The 17,831-nt window shown below is 40.3% G+C and overlaps 1 protein-coding gene across 1 annotated transcript; it reads left to right on the top strand.

Moving 5' to 3' along the window:
• Window positions 1–4,118: 4,118 nt before the first annotated feature.
• On the top strand, window positions 4,119–16,697 carry LOC131434648 (pre-mRNA-processing-splicing factor 8). The gene is made up of 8 exons (XM_058601590.1): window positions 4,119–4,247; window positions 4,456–5,471; window positions 5,541–5,666; window positions 6,022–6,883; window positions 6,945–7,769; window positions 7,840–8,032; window positions 12,366–13,090; window positions 13,151–16,697. Exons 2-8 carry the CDS (start codon window positions 4,465–4,467, stop codon window positions 16,562–16,564), a joined length of 7,152 nt encoding a protein of 2,383 aa, XP_058457573.1. The 5' UTR covers window positions 4,119–4,247; window positions 4,456–4,464; the 3' UTR covers window positions 16,565–16,697.
• The last annotated feature ends 1,134 nt before the right edge of the window (window positions 16,698–17,831 follow it).

The raw sequence follows: 17,831 nt of genomic DNA, 5'->3' as shown, positions 1-17,831 counted from the left end.
AATTTTTTGTAAGATTTTGTTCTGTGAATGAATGTTTCTGAAAGTTCGATAGTTACTTTCCGACAATTGAAAAAGCTTTGCAAAACTAAGTTTCAAATCTTTAAAGCCACTTTGAATAAAAACTGCAAGTGAATGATAACCAAATTTTGATTTTAACATTAAACAAAACCGAATACTTTTCTTCTTCGTTCTCCGTTAATAATGATTCTCAGCGATTACTGAACCATAAGTGATTCTTCTTTAAAGCGAATGTTAATAGATGATATATTGACCGTCATCAACACTAAACTAGTGAGTATGTTTCAGTATTGTGCAGATTATCTCGAGTACAATTTAAGTCAAAATAAAAGAAAACAATATTATGAAATAGTTCTTTTCCACCCGGAGTACGAATCGTCTATAGGTACGAAATATTTTTTGTCATTAATACGACTTACTGTACTATGGGGTGTATTTTCAAAATTTATTCTGTACATGAATGCCAAATTTACCCTGTTCAAGAATTGCTATCGAAATTTATGATACAATTTTCAATAATATGAAATAACCACAAATAACTGAAAATTGTAGTTTTCAAAATTGTTCGGTATCAACGACAATCAAGAAGAAAAACTTATGACGCTCGTTTGTCTTTCTCATACTTGGAAGACGTAAAAATGTAAAAATGGACTAGGGTAACGGTACTCCCATTAATCTTAGCGCCATAAGTCATCTCGTATACGAATACCATTAGTTAGAGATCTATTGCCTCTGTTCGAAAATTGACTTCAAGAGTAAGATGAACTTAGGAGCATTCGCTTCGAATTTTCACTTCCCTATAACAGCAGTCTTTTCGAACTACTTGTTATGCGGTATTGCTTCTTAGTGTCGAATCAAAAATATTGCATATGAATTTATCACAATTCATTGACACGTTTCATTCGTTCTAGCCTGCGAGTTGACTGTTAGTATCAGTAAATTCAATATTAAATAAATTTTTGATATTTTAAATTAGTGTAATTCGTACCGTGTGTACTTCTGCAGGCGAACAATTTCGTACTCTTTGACTAGGTGATGGCATTTCACTAGAGTGATACACCATCGAGTAAGTTTCATTTCAACACTGAGGAGGCCGCCGGCAAACATCGCACAAAAAGGAAAGCGCACGTCTTCTTAGTGTCAAATAAACAGAATTTGAGTGAGTCTCCATCCACTTCAGATAATTTAAGAGCTCTGCTCTAGCAATTTGGTGTGATCCAGTGCTAGAGTTGAAAGAAAATAATCACGCGTTCTCATGATGCGTGCACACTTTATATAACAGTGGTGTATATGTGTAAAAGAGAAGAGCTGTCGTTGATGTTATCAGTGCGATGGGAGAAATTATACTTGCTCTTCGTCACACAGAGGAGATGGACATCTCTGCTCTCTGTTGTCCTGCCTTATTAATTTGTGCATTGTAATTAGTGTGTCATGAATTCGCCATACTTTAGTATACACAGCAAAAAAAGAATTGTAACAATCTCAATATAATTATCAATCGATGCGGAAAATATTAAGATGTACTGAACATTAAATGCACTAGTTCTTTGTTTCCGAGAAATAATGCAAATAAAGCACACGTTTTTACATCGAAACAACGTATTGAGTAGATTACATCAGCTTGTCTGAATACTTAGACGATTCTAATAGGAAATTATGCATCTTTTCGTGAAATAAATACAACCTTTAGAACGATTCCGAGATGGTTGTGATATTATATCGTAATCGCTGCATATCAGTGGTGAGTAGTGATGTGCAAAAGCAAAGTCTTAGCATTACATTCCTTTTGTGGAATTTGGCATTTCTGTTTCAACAGACTCCGCAGCCGATTTTTAGCGTACAGAATCATTGCATGGCTTGTACTAGGAATCCTTCCGGGTCAAGGTTCGAACATACGACAACCCGTAAACCCGGGTTGATGTGTAGCAATTTTGATGTAATATCGCAAATGTGTTGGTGTCTTTCAAATTTGTTGAACGATTCAAACTGTCGAAAACTGTCAATGAATCCGTTTTAAAAACAGAAAACAAAAGTTTCGAATCGTTGCCCGAATAAAAAATATTGTAGAAAAACAATACGATTTACTGTTACAAAACCTGCCACAATTTTGCTTTGGCCATTGAAAAATATTTTATTGTATTGTTATACCAAATACAAATTATAATACGCCTAGGTCCCATACAAACGTTTAGCTAATGTTTGGTTCACTAAAAGATCAGTTTAGCCTAGCCTTTTGGTTTATTAAGCTTTGACAACGGAAATGAAGTGAAAATGTTTCCAACCGGCAACTTTATGTAAAGTTATATTCATCTTGTTATTTTCGTTTTATTTACAAAAAAAAACTCCAACGATCGTTTGCCAGTCTTAGTCGATGTGCTTGAAGCAATTTTATCGTAGCTCAACAGGTAACTAAAGAATAAATAATACAGTAAGAATGTATAAGAATTTATTGTTTGTTGCAGTATACATTGACTATCGCCACAGATTGCAGAACTCATACACCGCTTCTTAAATCGTTGGAAGCTCAAACACTTCAATGCTGCAAATACTGAATATCGAAGCTGTACTTGTTTCTGTCATCCGGAAGGAAAGAAACGGCGTGATGATAAACGATGTTAAATAGTTTCGGGACATTTTAACAGTGATGTATATTTTTAGACAATGTAGTACGAAGTATTTCAAAATATTTATTGTGGAAGAACTATATTTGCAATTGGTGCAAGCTATTTTAAATAATTAATAACAACATCTCAAAAACTGTTTCTATTTGTATAAAAAAATACATTTGTCAACGGTTCCTTTCTTTAATTCTACTTTTCTTCCCCTCGCTGGAAGTTATCCATCAAAGATTTTCTAATCTGTGACACAATGGATAACAGTCACCTCGCCACCCGATTGATTGTTCTTCACAAAAAGTTTCATGTTCTGAACAATCTGAAATTTGGTGAATTACTAGAGCGATCTTGAATCAAAATTATTCTTGTACACCACTAGAATCGAGATCAAATCTTGTGATTCAGTCATATAGAGGAGATGTTTCAATCGATAATAATAAATTTATTCAAAATAACGAGATTTTCGTAGTAGTCAACTTCTGGATGACCACGATTAGAACAGTGTGTACACCCGATTCATTCATATATTCACACTGGCTCTTTGAGATCAATATTACAAACAAATTCTGTGATGGTGGAGTAAAAGAAAGCATTCGAAGTTCCCTTTTCCGCTTCGTATATAGTGTTGATATTGAACCCACGGTTTTCATTTTCCTCGCAGCAAAAATTTAAATTAAGTCGGTCCTTCTGTGTGACGATCGATTACATGGGAAGATTAATTGTATATGATCAACTGATTTGTTTGAAATAATATCACAAAGTTTTATTTACGAGTGATTTGTCGTATCCGATATCACTTGTAACAAAGTTGGAGTAGATATCATCGTTTCTAGCAATTTTTCATGTTTGTAAATAATAAACGGTATCTATAGCAATATTTATTTTCTGCTTGAAGCGTTGCCAGTTTTATGGATATTCTTGAAGAGTACATTGTCACTATGACAATGTACCTTTGTCAATGTACCACATAGCGCAAAAGGTGTCCTCGAAAATATGTCGAAGTACCCCGTATTATAATTTGTATTTGGTTATACACTATTCAATTGATTGTGAACATACTTCTTACAATAGAATATATAGGTTGTTAAGAATTGTAACAATTCAAATCATAAAATTTTTTCATACATGTTTTCTTGGAAAACAATCAAATGTACAGTTTGCATATTGTTTGAAACACCACGTGTACAATAAATTCAATTGTAGAATCGTAGAAACAATATATTGAATCGTTGGAAAAGAAAAAAAAACTTGTCAAGATACAATAAAATGTATTGTAAGCCATAGATCTAATTGTGAATCAATTGTTTTTGCTGTAAAATCAATGGTTTATTTTTTTACGGGTGGCCAAAGGTTCAATGCACTTCCGTTAAAAATATTTTCGTCTTGCTGAGGAAGAATGTTTTTATGGGGAACTACTCGAATATGCTTTGACACTTTGAAAACGATCATCTGATAATGAGACTGGCAACCTGGAATGAAAATTGACGAAAATTGCCAAAACGTTTAGCGTGAACGCGTTTTCAATAGTAGTGTTATTGGTAATTTTTAGTGAAAAAATCATTCAAAACTAATGAATACTTGTATCAATTTGTTCCTAAGTGAATAGTGTAAGCGGTAAGAATGGAATTTGTCTATATTTTTAGTTATTTCGGCAAGAGAATGCGGTTTGAAGCAGGCTTCGGGCCGGCCTTCGCCACCGCCGCAACTGTAATGGCCGACAGCATATTTTCCATCGATTCCTTTTGCTGTTTTGATACACGGAATTATCGATGTTTAGCGAATTTATTTTATTTTTTAAATATGATTTTTTCGTATATTGCAGCTTACCAAAATGTCTCTTCCGCCTTATATGATACCGCCCAATCAATGGGCGGCCCATATGATGGCCCAGCAGCAAGCTTTCGCTGTTCAGCAGGCTCAAGCCCAGCATCAACATCAAGCCGCGGCAGCACAGATGCATGCACAGCAGTTGGCCGCAACGCAGATGCAGATTCCTCCACCGATGGGACACATTCCACCACCGGGTCCGCCTAAACCGGACAATGTCCTGTCGGAGGAAAAGTTAATAGAGAAAGCCCAGAAATGGCAACAATTGCAGACGAAGCGATTCGCAGAGAAGCGCAAGTTTGGGTTTGTTGACGCACAGAAGGAGGACATGCCACCGGAACATATTCGCAAAATTATTCGCGATCACGGCGATATGACCAGTCGAAAATATCGGCACGATAAGCGCGTTTACTTGGGAGCGCTAAAGTACATGCCACATGCTGTGATGAAACTTCTGGAGAACATGCCTATGCCGTGGGAGCAAATCCGAGATGTTCCGGTGTTGTATCACATCACGGGAGCAATTACGTTTGTGAACGAAATTCCGTGGGTGATCGAACCCGTTTATATAGCCCAGTGGGGAACGATGTGGATAATGATGCGCCGCGAAAAGCGCGATCGTAGACATTTTAAACGAATGCGATTTCCTCCATTTGACGACGAAGAACCTCCGTTGGATTATGCTGACAACGTGTTGGATGTTGAACCTTTGGAAGCCATCCAAATTGAATTGGATACTGAAGAAGACGGAAGTGTTCATGATTGGTTTTACGAACACCGTCCTCTGATTGGCACACCGTATGTTAATGGGTCAACCTATCGAAAGTGGAACTTGGCTCTGCCCCAGATGGCAACTCTTTATCGGCTAGCCAACCAGTTGCTGACGGATCTGGTAGATAGCAATTTCTTCTACCTTTTTGACCCGAAAAGTTTTTTCACGGCCAAGGCCCTAAATATGGCTATTCCGGGAGGACCAAAGTTCGAGCCTCTTATTAAAGATCACAACGTTGGGTAAGGATGCATCTTTTTATTCTACAGCCGAAAAGAACTTGATTGTGCTGTTTTCTTTTCTCTTTGCAGGGATGAGGATTGGAACGAGTTTAATGATATAAACAAAATTATTATTCGTCAACCAATACGAACTGAGTACAGAATTGCCTTTCCGTATCTGTACAATAACATGCCCCATTTTGTGCATCTGTCATGGTGAGTTGAATCATTTCAGTTGTTTGTCAGTATGATAGGCCATTGTAAAAATCAGACGGTCGGTTAGCTATAGATCGTTTCTATTCCCAATGGCTAAATCAAAACAAAGCCGACTTAGAACCTACTTACTACAATTCGCAAATATGCTACTTTACATAATATCACCTTTTTGTATAACTGTATTCTACCATTTTCTTCATTGTGTTCGTCGGTTGTGACTTGTATGTTGATCGTTTCCCAAAAAATTAATGGTATCGATTGTTGGAAGTCACGAACATTCCCATCAATAGAATTTGCTATCTCTTTATCGAACTAGTTTCTATCTTTGGTTGAAAGATGCTTAAAATTTTCTCAGGTATCACACTCCGAATGTGGTGTTCATCAAAACCGAGGATCCCGATCTGCCGGCGTTCTACTTTGATCCGCTTATCAATCCGATCGCTCATCGTCATGCCGTAAAATCGATGGAACCTCTGCCGGACGATGACGAAGAATTTACTCTACCGGAAGAGGTACAACCGTTTTTACAGGACACCCCGCTCTATACGGACAATACTGCCAATGGCATCTCTCTGCTTTGGGCTCCACGCCCCTTCAATATGCGCTCGGGACGATGTCGTCGGGCTATCGATATTCCACTTGTCAAGGGTTGGTACAAAGAGCATTGTCCTCCGGGACATCCGGTTAAAGTTCGTGTGAGCTACCAGAAACTTCTTAAATACTATGTGCTGAATGCGCTGAAACATCGCAAACCGAAACCTCAGAAGAAGCGCTATTTGTTTCGTTCTTTCAAAGCGACCAAGTTCTTCCAGACTACGACACTGGATTGGGTCGAAGCTGGTCTGCAGGTGTGCCGTCAGGGTTACAACATGCTTAATTTGTTAATTCATCGCAAGAATCTAAACTATCTCCATCTGGATTACAACTTCAATCTGAAGCCCGTGAAAACACTGACCACTAAGGAACGTAAGAAGTCTCGATTCGGTAACGCATTCCATCTGTGCCGTGAGATTCTCCGTTTGACCAAGTTGATAATTGATTCGCATGTTCAGTACCGGTTGAATAATGTGGATGCTTTCCAGCTGGCCGATGGATTACAGTACATTTTTGCGCATGTTGGACAGCTGACCGGTATGTACCGGTACAAGTACAAACTGATGCGACAGATTCGTATGTGCAAGGATTTGAAGCATTTGATCTACTATAGATTCAACACGGTTGGTGTCATCTTCTCGAGCTCTGAGCCATTCCAATTTATGAAAATGTTTGATTTTGCAGGGTCCGGTTGGAAAAGGTCCAGGGTGTGGATTCTGGGCACCAGGTTGGCGCGTGTGGCTTTTCTTCATGCGCGGAATAACACCACTGCTGGAACGTTGGCTCGGTAATCTGCTGTCGCGTCAGTTCGAAGGTCGTCACTCGAAGGGTGTTGCAAAGACGGTTACCAAACAGCGGGTCGAGTCGCACTTTGATCTGGAGTTGCGTGCATCTGTTATGCACGACATTGTCGATATGATGCCGGAGGGCATCAAGCAGAACAAAGCTCGTACAATTTTGCAGCATCTTTCGGAGGCTTGGCGTTGCTGGAAGGCAAACATTCCGTGGAAGGTTCCTGGTCTACCGATTCCGATTGAGAACATGATTCTACGTTACGTGAAGATGAAGGCCGATTGGTGGACCAATACGGCCCACTACAATCGAGAACGTATCCGACGTGGTGCCACCGTGGACAAAACTGTCTGCAAAAAAAATCTGGGTCGATTAACACGTCTCTATCTGAAGGCGGAACAAGAACGTCAGCATAACTACTTAAAGGATGGACCGTACATTTCACCGGAAGAGGCCGTGGCAATCTATACGACAACGGTTCACTGGTTAGAATCCCGTCGATTTGCTCCAATACCGTTCCCTCCGTTGTCGTATAAACACGACACGAAATTGTTGATTTTAGCTCTGGAACGATTGAAGGAAGCTTACAGTGTCAAATCTCGACTAAATCAAAGCCAACGTGAAGAACTGGGACTGATCGAACAAGCTTACGATAACCCACACGAAGCTTTGTCCAGAATCAAGCGTCACTTGCTCACTCAAAGAGCATTCAAAGAGGTTTCATTTATAATTTATGATTGCACGAAGAATAGTTGAATAATGATTTTTATCTTTTGTGTCGTTTCAGACTGGTATTGAGTTTATGGATTTGTACAGCCATCTTATTCCGGTGTATGATGTAGAGCCGCTGGAAAAGATCACTGATGCCTACCTGGATCAGTATCTGTGGTATGAAGCAGACAAACGTCGATTGTTCCCACCATGGATTAAACCTAGTGATACCGAACCACCACCGCTGTTGGTTTACAAGTGGTGTCAAGGTGAGTTCCTGAAAATTAAAATAGTATCCTATCGTACAGCAGATTGATTCAATCAAAGCATCTACAAAATATTGCAAGAGTGTGCTTTGTGACAACGAGATTCGTGTTCGAAATCATCCCCTTGTTGCAAACCTCACGCTTGCGGTGTTTAACTATGCATCTAATAATGATGAACGTGTACTTCGAAGAGAAGTCACGACTGGACAGTGAGTTGGCTTTGGCTTAACAAACAAAATATAGGTGAGAATACGACCCAGAACAATCGGCATAGACCTACGCGACGAAATAAGGGTTACGATTTTAAGCTTTCAACATATGACAGCAAGTCGTTAGATTTCGCAGGCTACGACAGGATAATCCTCGACAAACCAAATCCAGGCTTCTTCAGAGTCGTAGCGATGCAGAAGCTTTGTTGGACGGGACAGAAGATAGCGGGCTTCTAAAAGCGGGATAAACCGGTTGGTGGTTCGATGCATAAGACGCTGGTCTTACAAGCCAGTTGTCATAGGTTCGAGCCCCGATCTGAAAGGATTCATAGTGTCAGAAGGATCGTAGTACTATGATTCTGTATGCTAAGAATCGGCTGCGTGGTCTGTTGAAACAGAAAGGCCAAATTCCACAAAAGGAATGTAATGCCGTATACCTCGATGTCACTACGAACGAGCTGGAAAGACGGGCTTGATAATGTTGGGTAAGACGCTTCGGCGAGTGATTTAATGGCAGTCCATTATCGCAAGGATGTGCAAGTTTTGAATTGATGATCATTTCTTCAACTCCAGCATAATTACCGTACACTGCTCACAACCTTATTATAACCAAAGAATTGAAAAACCAATCTACCGTGTTTAAATCAATCGAATATAGATACACATCACTATCTGGCAAAGTTCCAATGGTAGACAACACACGTCGAAACAACGCACAGCAGCTGGAAATGTTACTATCTAAGAAAAAAGTAAAAAGGCACAGCTACTCTAGAGTCTGATCTTCCCTAGGTTATTCTTGAATATCAGTACCTTTAACTGTAATGTAGCGGAACACGTAATGTAGCGTAATGTAGCGTAATGTAGCGTAATGTAGCGGAACACGTTTGATGGAGCACAAATTGTCTGCTTCAAATCTCCAAGAAGTCAGAAAGGAGGTAGACCGATCAAATCATAACGATCCCACTGGCGTTGATCAATCTCCAAATAATCACTTCGATTCTGCAATCCGACGGATTTGTGATACGAACGAATCTACACTTTCGTTCGAGTTCGAATTTTGCATTCTTCATTCCGTTCGACTTGTATGATTCGATCGACTCTCGTTCGGGAACACTTGAAATTTCGAACACTAACCATCAAAGCTGTCAACACTACTTACAGGTTCTATATAATTTATATTATTAATTTCTTAGTAAACGAAACCGTCACACTTGAATAAACAAATTAGAACGATTCTAAACCGAATAGAAGTAATACTTACGCAAGTCAATCGAGTAATGTTCGAAAATTGAACAACTCGAACGAATGATATTCGAGTTCATACCCAATTCGAACGGAATCCAGAATGGAAATTGCACATTCAATCGGAATATTTCGAATCCATCGATGTGCAGTATAGGGGTGAATAGCTTGTGAGTGTACTGCATTGGGTCATTAACAAAATTTAGGACGGCGAGTGTTTAATGGAGGAATGTATGGAAGAAATTTCTTCCGATAGATCGCATTTCAGATTTTGTGTTGCTGTTGGTAGGGAGGGGAGCCCCTCAAATGGCCGAAATCGTTCAGACTTACTCAAAAGGCCGAAATTTCGGAAGGCTGAAGGACAAAAAACCGAAAAAACGTGGATAACAGATTTCCTTACTATAGACAATCTCTTTTAGATTAGTTATTAAACGATTCGAACTGCTTTGGGCTTCCGACGGCGAGTCCGTTCATTTAGCAATGTGGCGCAGCCAATAATGACTCGAGCAGAGAAACTCAGAGACGCGTCTTGTTCGGGAAAAGTAATTTAAACTTCGCAGAAGTCTTGAATCGAGCAAAGTTCGTCGTCATTTACGAGTGTTGATAAACGCTTGTGGAAGATCAACATCCACTAGATAATTTCGAACGGAGGATGCTGCGAAGCGTTTTTGGCAAAGTAATGATGTAAGACGGTGTCTGGAGAAGGCGAATGAACCATGAATTAAACGACCAAGGCTGGGCGACAACTGTGAACTGAGCATGGTGATAAAATTTTGGAGAACATCTGCGTTCAATTATTTTTTAGATTATCAGTTTATTCCATGAAAGCAGGTCGGATGGTACCGAATGTAAAATAATGATCTATGTCCACAGCACAATATGTTAAAATTCACTCTAAGCTGCTTGTGCTTGCTGGTCTATAATAGCCAAGCGATCTTTTTCATATCGCATTGCCGTAGGCAGTACGTGGCTCTCTGAACCCGACCACTTTGCCTCGTGACTTCAGTGGTTTATGCTTATGGCAGTTGAAAAAAAATTGCTGTCTCAGTTACAACGTCAGTTTTATTGATGAAGTTATTGACAGATTTGCTCGATGTGCAGAGCACCGAATTTTTATATTGTACAGATGATACGGAAAAATTTAATTTAAATAATCTTATCCAAAAGTATATCATTATTCATTGCATTGAAAAACAATCGAATATCCATTTCTCACTCGTTAATCTTCATTCACAACGAACTGTTACAACTGATTTCATAACACATATACAGTGCACAACACGTAAATTTCGTCACGGGACATCAATGAATTTTTCTAGATATGTAAGATTGATGTCGGCCGAACATGCGTACTTTTGTCGTGAATACGACTTACTTTACTATGGGGTGCCTTTTCAAAATTTACCCTCTGAGAGAGTGATAAGTTTTTGATCGTGAATATCTCTTGTTGTATCTAACGAATCAACATAATTTTTGCTACATGCCATCGGAAATATGATCACAATTTTATGATAAAATTTTCAGTTGTGTGACATAATCTCAAATAGTTCAAAATTAAACTTTTCTGAAATGTTTGGTATAAACGAGTATCAAAGAGGATAATTCATATGGCGCGTTTGCCTTTCTCGTATTTTGAAAGCTCATAGCTCAGTGATCTGTGGAAGGATTTATATAATCTAACTACCAATAGAATCGAAATTTTTCAACTTAAACGTGTATAGCAAAAGCATTGAAGTATTTCAATAGTACACTATTGAAAAACCTATCTCATTTGACCCATGTCAACACCAGCCAATCAGAACGCGTTCTGAGGAAGAGAACAAAATAGCTGCTGCTGTACAACAAATCGTTCAAGAAAAATGTTCCGAAAAGTGGTGAATATCGTAGTGAGTTCCTCAATTTGGTCCTTCTGAATGCTAGAAACGAATTCCTACAGCATATTGATAGTTTCTTTCAATAAATTATGCAAATGCGAAATAAAATAATTGACATTAATATTCTGTATGCGACTATTTTTATAGCCGATAGGACCGCCCATTAGTGAAAAAGCTACAAACGAAATCACGTAAAAGAAAGCTCCTAACAAAAATCTCATCAGTTTGGATTCTATCGCCAATGCGAGCAGATGTATTTTGTGCCGTTTGCAAAGCTAGTTTCGCTTCCGACAAGAGCGATTACGTTACAGCTGCCAGTCATTTCGATGGATGAAAAAGCAACGTTGGAAAGCATTATAAAAAATCAGCCGTTCTAATGGCTCTAAAAGTTTTCTGAAGAACTATTAGGATGTGTTGTTCGCAAATCGAAAGAAAATATCCTCAGTTTAGTGCAAATGTAGAACAGTTTGGTTAGATTTTTGCACTTTTCGCTGTGTGAAATTCACAGTAATCGAGATCAAGTGAAGCCTTCTTTGTTTTTGCGAAAAATGTGGAAAAGGGGAATGCTTGCATAATTCATACAATTGATCAACTAATTGATATTCGGAAGTGTTAAGGAACATGTCAGTTGTTTTCGTATTCACGACATCCAGTTATGTCTCTGACATTACCCACCCGCCTTTTTAGTCATGAATCGAGTTAAATGGGGGCGCCTTCTATATACAGGTGAGATCCGCGTGCTCTAGGTTTGGATGAATAAGTGATTATATAGCACTGTTCAGTCGCAAATTGTTTATTCTAACGGGAGACTATTTAATATCTAATACATGAGACGAGTCATAAAAGCTTTTGCTTTCAGCAGGTGTTCGTCGTATATCAATACCGCCTGATTTTTTTTTCAATGAGTTTCCTACACCGGTCGGAAACCTTTCAAGGTTATTTAGGACCTATTTTGCTGATCACATAAATGCAAATCAAAACCAGTGACCATTCTGTAACCATTTTTTCCAGGCATCAACAATCTGCAGGAAGTATGGGACGTCTCCGAAGGCGAATGCAATGTTCTGCTGGAATCCCGCTACGAGAAATTGTACGAAAAAATCGATTTAACCTTACTGAACCGATTGCTACGTCTGATTGTCGATCACAATATTGCCGATTACATGACGGCCAAAAACAACGTTGTCATCAACTACAAGGATATGAACCACACAAACAGTTACGGTATTATTCGTGGGTTGCAATTTGCTTCCTTCATCGTGCAGTACTACGGACTGGTGTTGGATCTGCTGGTGTTAGGTCTGCAACGGGCCAGCGAGATGGCCGGTCCACCGCAGATGCCGAATGATTTCCTGACGTTCCAGGATGTCGCTACCGAGACGTGTCATCCGATTCGTCTGTACTGTCGGTACGTGGATCGGATTCACATCTTCTTCCGTTTTACGGCTGAGGAAGCGAGGGATTTGATTCAACGGTATCTAACCGAACATCCCGATCCGAATAATGAGAACATCGTCGGGTACAACAATAAAAAGTGTTGGCCACGTGACGCCCGAATGCGGCTGATGAAGCATGACGTTAACTTGGGACGAGCTGTGTTTTGGGATATCAAGAATCGCTTACCGAGATCCGTAACGACGGTACAGTGGGATAACACTTTCGTTTCAGTATATTCGAAGGATAATCCTAATCTCTTGTTTAACATGTGTGGATTTGAGTGTAGGATTTTGCCCAAGGTAAATGCAGTTCATATTGATGAATCCTTAGTTGATCTAACGGTGTTTTATTCTCTATAGTGTCGCACTCAAAATGAAGAATTCACTCACCGAGACGGCGTGTGGAACTTGCAGAATGAAGTAACCAAGGAGCGTACGGCTCAGTGTTTCCTCCGAGTGGACGATGAATCGTTGTCTAGATTCCACAACCGTGTCCGTCAAATTCTGATGGCGTCCGGATCGACTACTTTCACGAAGATTGTGAACAAATGGAATACGGCTCTGATTGGACTGATGACTTACTTCCGCGAGGCTGTTGTCAACACCCAGGAACTGTTGGATTTACTTGTGAAATGCGAAAACAAGATTCAAACGCGTATCAAGATTGGATTAAATTCAAAAATGCCCTCAAGATTTCCGCCGGTGGTTTTCTACACTCCCAAGGAATTAGGAGGATTAGGAATGTTGAGTATGGGTCACGTGCTGATTCCTCAGTCCGACTTGCGATGGTCGAAGCAGACAGATACGGGTATTACGCATTTCCGTTCCGGTATGTCGCACGATGAGGATCAGCTGATTCCGAATTTGTATCGATACATTCAACCCTGGGAGAGCGAGTTTATCGATTCCCAGCGAGTATGGGCCGAGTATGCGTTGAAAAGACAGGAAGCGAACGCCCAGAATCGAAGACTGACGTTGGAAGATTTGGAGGACAGCTGGGACAGAGGCATTCCTAGAATTAATACACTGTTCCAGAAGGATCGCCACACGTTGGCCTACGACAAGGGTTGGAGAATAAGAACCGAGTTCAAACAGTATCAGGTACTGAAGCAGAATCCATTCTGGTGGACTCATCAAAGGCACGATGGTAAGCTGTGGAACCTGAACAATTACCGTACCGACATGATCCAAGCACTAGGAGGAGTAGAAGGTATTTTGGAGCATACTCTCTTCAAGGGCACATATTTCCCCACATGGGAAGGTCTTTTCTGGGAGAAGGCTTCGGGTTTCGAAGAGTCTATGAAATACAAAAAGCTGACTAATGCACAGCGATCCGGTTTGAATCAGATTCCGAACCGTCGATTTACGCTCTGGTGGTCTCCCACTATCAACCGAGCCAATGTCTACGTTGGTTTCCAGGTGCAGCTTGATCTGACGGGTATTTTCATGCATGGTAAAATCCCAACCTTGAAAATATCATTGATTCAGATTTTCCGTGCCCATTTGTGGCAGAAGATTCACGAGTCGATTGTGATGGATCTGTGTCAGGTGTTTGATCAGGAATTGGATGCTCTGGAAATCGAAACTGTTCAGAAGGAAACGATCCATCCCAGAAAGTCATACAAGATGAATTCGTCTTGCGCAGATATCCTTCTGTTTCCGGCATACAAATGGAACGTTTCACGTCCCTCCCTTTTGGCAGATACTAAGGATACGATGGACAACACGACTACTCAGAAATATTGGTTGGATGTTCAGCTACGATGGGGTGACTACGATTCCCACGACGTTGAACGGTATGCTCGTGCTAAGTTTTTGGATTACACTACGGACAATATGTCAATCTATCCTTCTCCGACTGGAGTGCTGATTGCCATTGATTTAGCCTACAATTTGCACAGTGCCTACGGAAACTGGTTCCCGGGATGCAAGCCACTGATTCAGCAAGCGATGGCTAAAATTATGAAAGCCAATCCGGCCCTGTATGTACTTCGAGAGCGTATTCGTAAGGCTCTACAGCTGTACAGTTCGGAACCTACGGAACCGTACCTTTCCTCTCAGAATTACGGTGAACTGTTCTCCAATCAGATTATCTGGTTTGTGGACGACACAAACGTGTACAGAGTGACCATCCACAAAACGTTCGAAGGAAACTTAACCACAAAACCAATCAACGGAGCGATTTTCATTTTCAATCCACGCACGGGTCAACTGTTTTTGAAAATCATTCATACGTCGGTTTGGGCCGGTCAGAAACGTCTCGGTCAGTTGGCCAAATGGAAAACAGCTGAAGAAGTAGCGGCTCTTATCCGATCACTTCCGGTTGAAGAACAGCCCAAACAAATCATTGTCACCAGAAAGGGTATGTTGGATCCCCTTGAGGTCCATCTGCTCGATTTCCCTAATATTGTGATCAAAGGATCGGAGCTGCAGTTGCCGTTCCAGGCTTGCTTGAAGGTGGAGAAGTTCGGTGACTTGATTCTGAAAGCTACTGAACCGCAGATGGTGTTGTTCAACTTGTACGATGATTGGTTGAAAACGATTTCATCCTACACGGCATTCTCCCGTTTGATTTTAATCCTTCGGGCATTGCATGTCAATACTGAGCGGACGAAGGTGATCTTGAAACCGGATAAAACAACCATAACGGAAGCTCATCACATTTGGCCGACGCTCAGTGACGAAGAATGGATCAAGGTTGAAGTTCAGTTGAAGGATCTGATCCTCGCCGATTACGGAAAGAAGAACAATGTGAACGTTGCATCACTGACCCAATCCGAAATTCGTGACATCATTCTGGGAATGGAAATTTCGGCTCCATCTGCTCAGCGTCAGCAGATAGCGGAAATCGAAAAACAAACTAAGGAACAGTCTCAGCTGACGGCCACGACCACCCGGACTACAAACAAACACGGTGATGAAATCATTACTTCAACGACAAGTAACTACGAAACGACAACTTTCAGTTCGAAGACCGAGTGGCGTGTTCGTGCTATCTCGGCTACCAATCTGCATCTTCGTACCAACCATATCTACGTCAGCTCGGACGATATCAAAGAAACCGGATACACGTACATTCTGCCTAAGAACATCCTGAAGAAATTTGTTACCATCTCCGATCTTCGTGCTCAGATTGCCGGTTACCTGTACGGCGTTAGCCCACCAGATAACCCTCAGGTCAAGGAAATTCGCTGCATAGTCATGCCCCCACAGTGGGGTACTCACCAGCAAATAAACCTACCTAATTCGCTCCCGTCTCACCAGTACCTAAAAGATATGGAGCCGTTGGGTTGGATTCACACTCAGCCGAACGAGTTGCCCCAACTGTCTCCCCAGGACATCACGACTCACGCTAAGATCATGTCCGAGAATCCTAACTGGGATGGCGAAAAAACTATTATCATAACCTGTTCGTTTACTCCGGGATCTTGTTCGCTAACGGCGTATAAACTCACGCCATCAGGATACGAATGGGGTCACAAAAACACCGACAAGGGCAACAACCCGAAGGGTTATCTGCCGTCCCACTACGAGCGTGTTCAGATGCTGCTGTCGAACAAATTCCTTGGCTTCTTCATGGTACCGGGTCAGGGCAGTTGGAACTACAACTTCATGGGCGTTCGGCATGACCCGAACATGAAGTACGAACTGCAGCTAGCGAATCCGAAAGAATTCTACCACGAAGTACACCGACCGTCACATTTCCTACTGTTTTCCAGTCTGGAGGAAGGAAGCGACGGCAACGGTGCTGACCGGGAAGATTTGTATGCGTAAGCAAGTTGCACTGAATAGGGGGATAGTATGAGATAAATTAAAATCATTATCAACAACTTTAGGGTTCTTGTAAATAACGATTTGATTAATGTGAACAATTATGCTATTTTGAATAAAATAATCTATAACCGAACATTTTCTCTATTTACTTGTCCGAAATGATGGATTGCGTTTCGTGTGTTGATATTTCGTAGTTTTTGCTTGTCTCATAAAACAAGATGCAATCTCTGTAAATATCGAATTTACGCAGTGGCCCGAGTGTCATATACATTACAATTAGTTCGTCCAGATTGTCAAACGTCAGTGAATACGTGTATGTATGTAACGCAAATCTGCACTCTAGATTCAAATCGAAAATCTCTCAGTTCCATAGCCTAATATTGGGTTTCGTCCGGATCTGACACGGTTCCGGAGTAACGATATTAAATGTGCTAAAAAATGAAATAATAATTACACTTGATTTTCTTAGAGATCACTAAACCGATTTACATTAACTTAAACACAAAAGGAAGATCTCATTATGTTCATCCTTATTCTGTATTTCGATCGAATTGGAATATTTTGATCGAATGCGAAATTTTGCATCGAACAATGCTGAACCGAATAGTGCAACTTTGATTACAATTTAAGATTTTGTGGTCACATATTCTGCAAGAAAAATAAAATTTCCGGCTACGAACTCCGGTTGCGGAATAACGGGGTAAAATATGCATAAAAAAGAGCACTTGATATTTAAAAAAAAGTGCCTAATCCACCTAGCAGTGAGATGATACCTTTTTTTTATCAATCCGCATGTGTTTTTGCATGAATATTCTTCGGTGTTTCAGTTTTCATGACATTATTTTAATGTCCGTCGTTTTAAGTGACAATTTGAGATTTTAATCACTCATTACTCTGTAATGTCGAAACTACAAATCGGATCGAATTTGAATCTAAAAGTGTCACAATCGATTAAACATTCCATGATATGTCGAAGTAATTTCCACTTTAGAGTTTAGGGTAATTTAAGGTACTTTCAGAGCCGGTATTCAGGAACCAGCATAACCCAAACCGAATCGTATAGCCATATGACGAATAAATTTCAATACTTTTGAGTCCAACTTTAAAGCTTTTCGGGATTTTCATCTTCTATATCGCTTTGAATTTTAAAAATTCATCATCCTACAATTCCAGAATCGGAAGTTAGAATTGGATAAAAATGGATTTATTTTAATTTGAACTTTTGTTTCTGAAATTCGATTTGAATTTTTTTGAGAAAACGATTCGA

Source organism: Malaya genurostris, chromosome 3 (assembly GCF_030247185.1).
Source record: "Malaya genurostris strain Urasoe2022 chromosome 3, Malgen_1.1, whole genome shotgun sequence".
NCBI classification, from domain to species: domain Eukaryota; kingdom Metazoa; phylum Arthropoda; class Insecta; order Diptera; family Culicidae; genus Malaya; species Malaya genurostris.
This window is presented reverse-complemented; position numbering and strand designations above follow the sequence as displayed.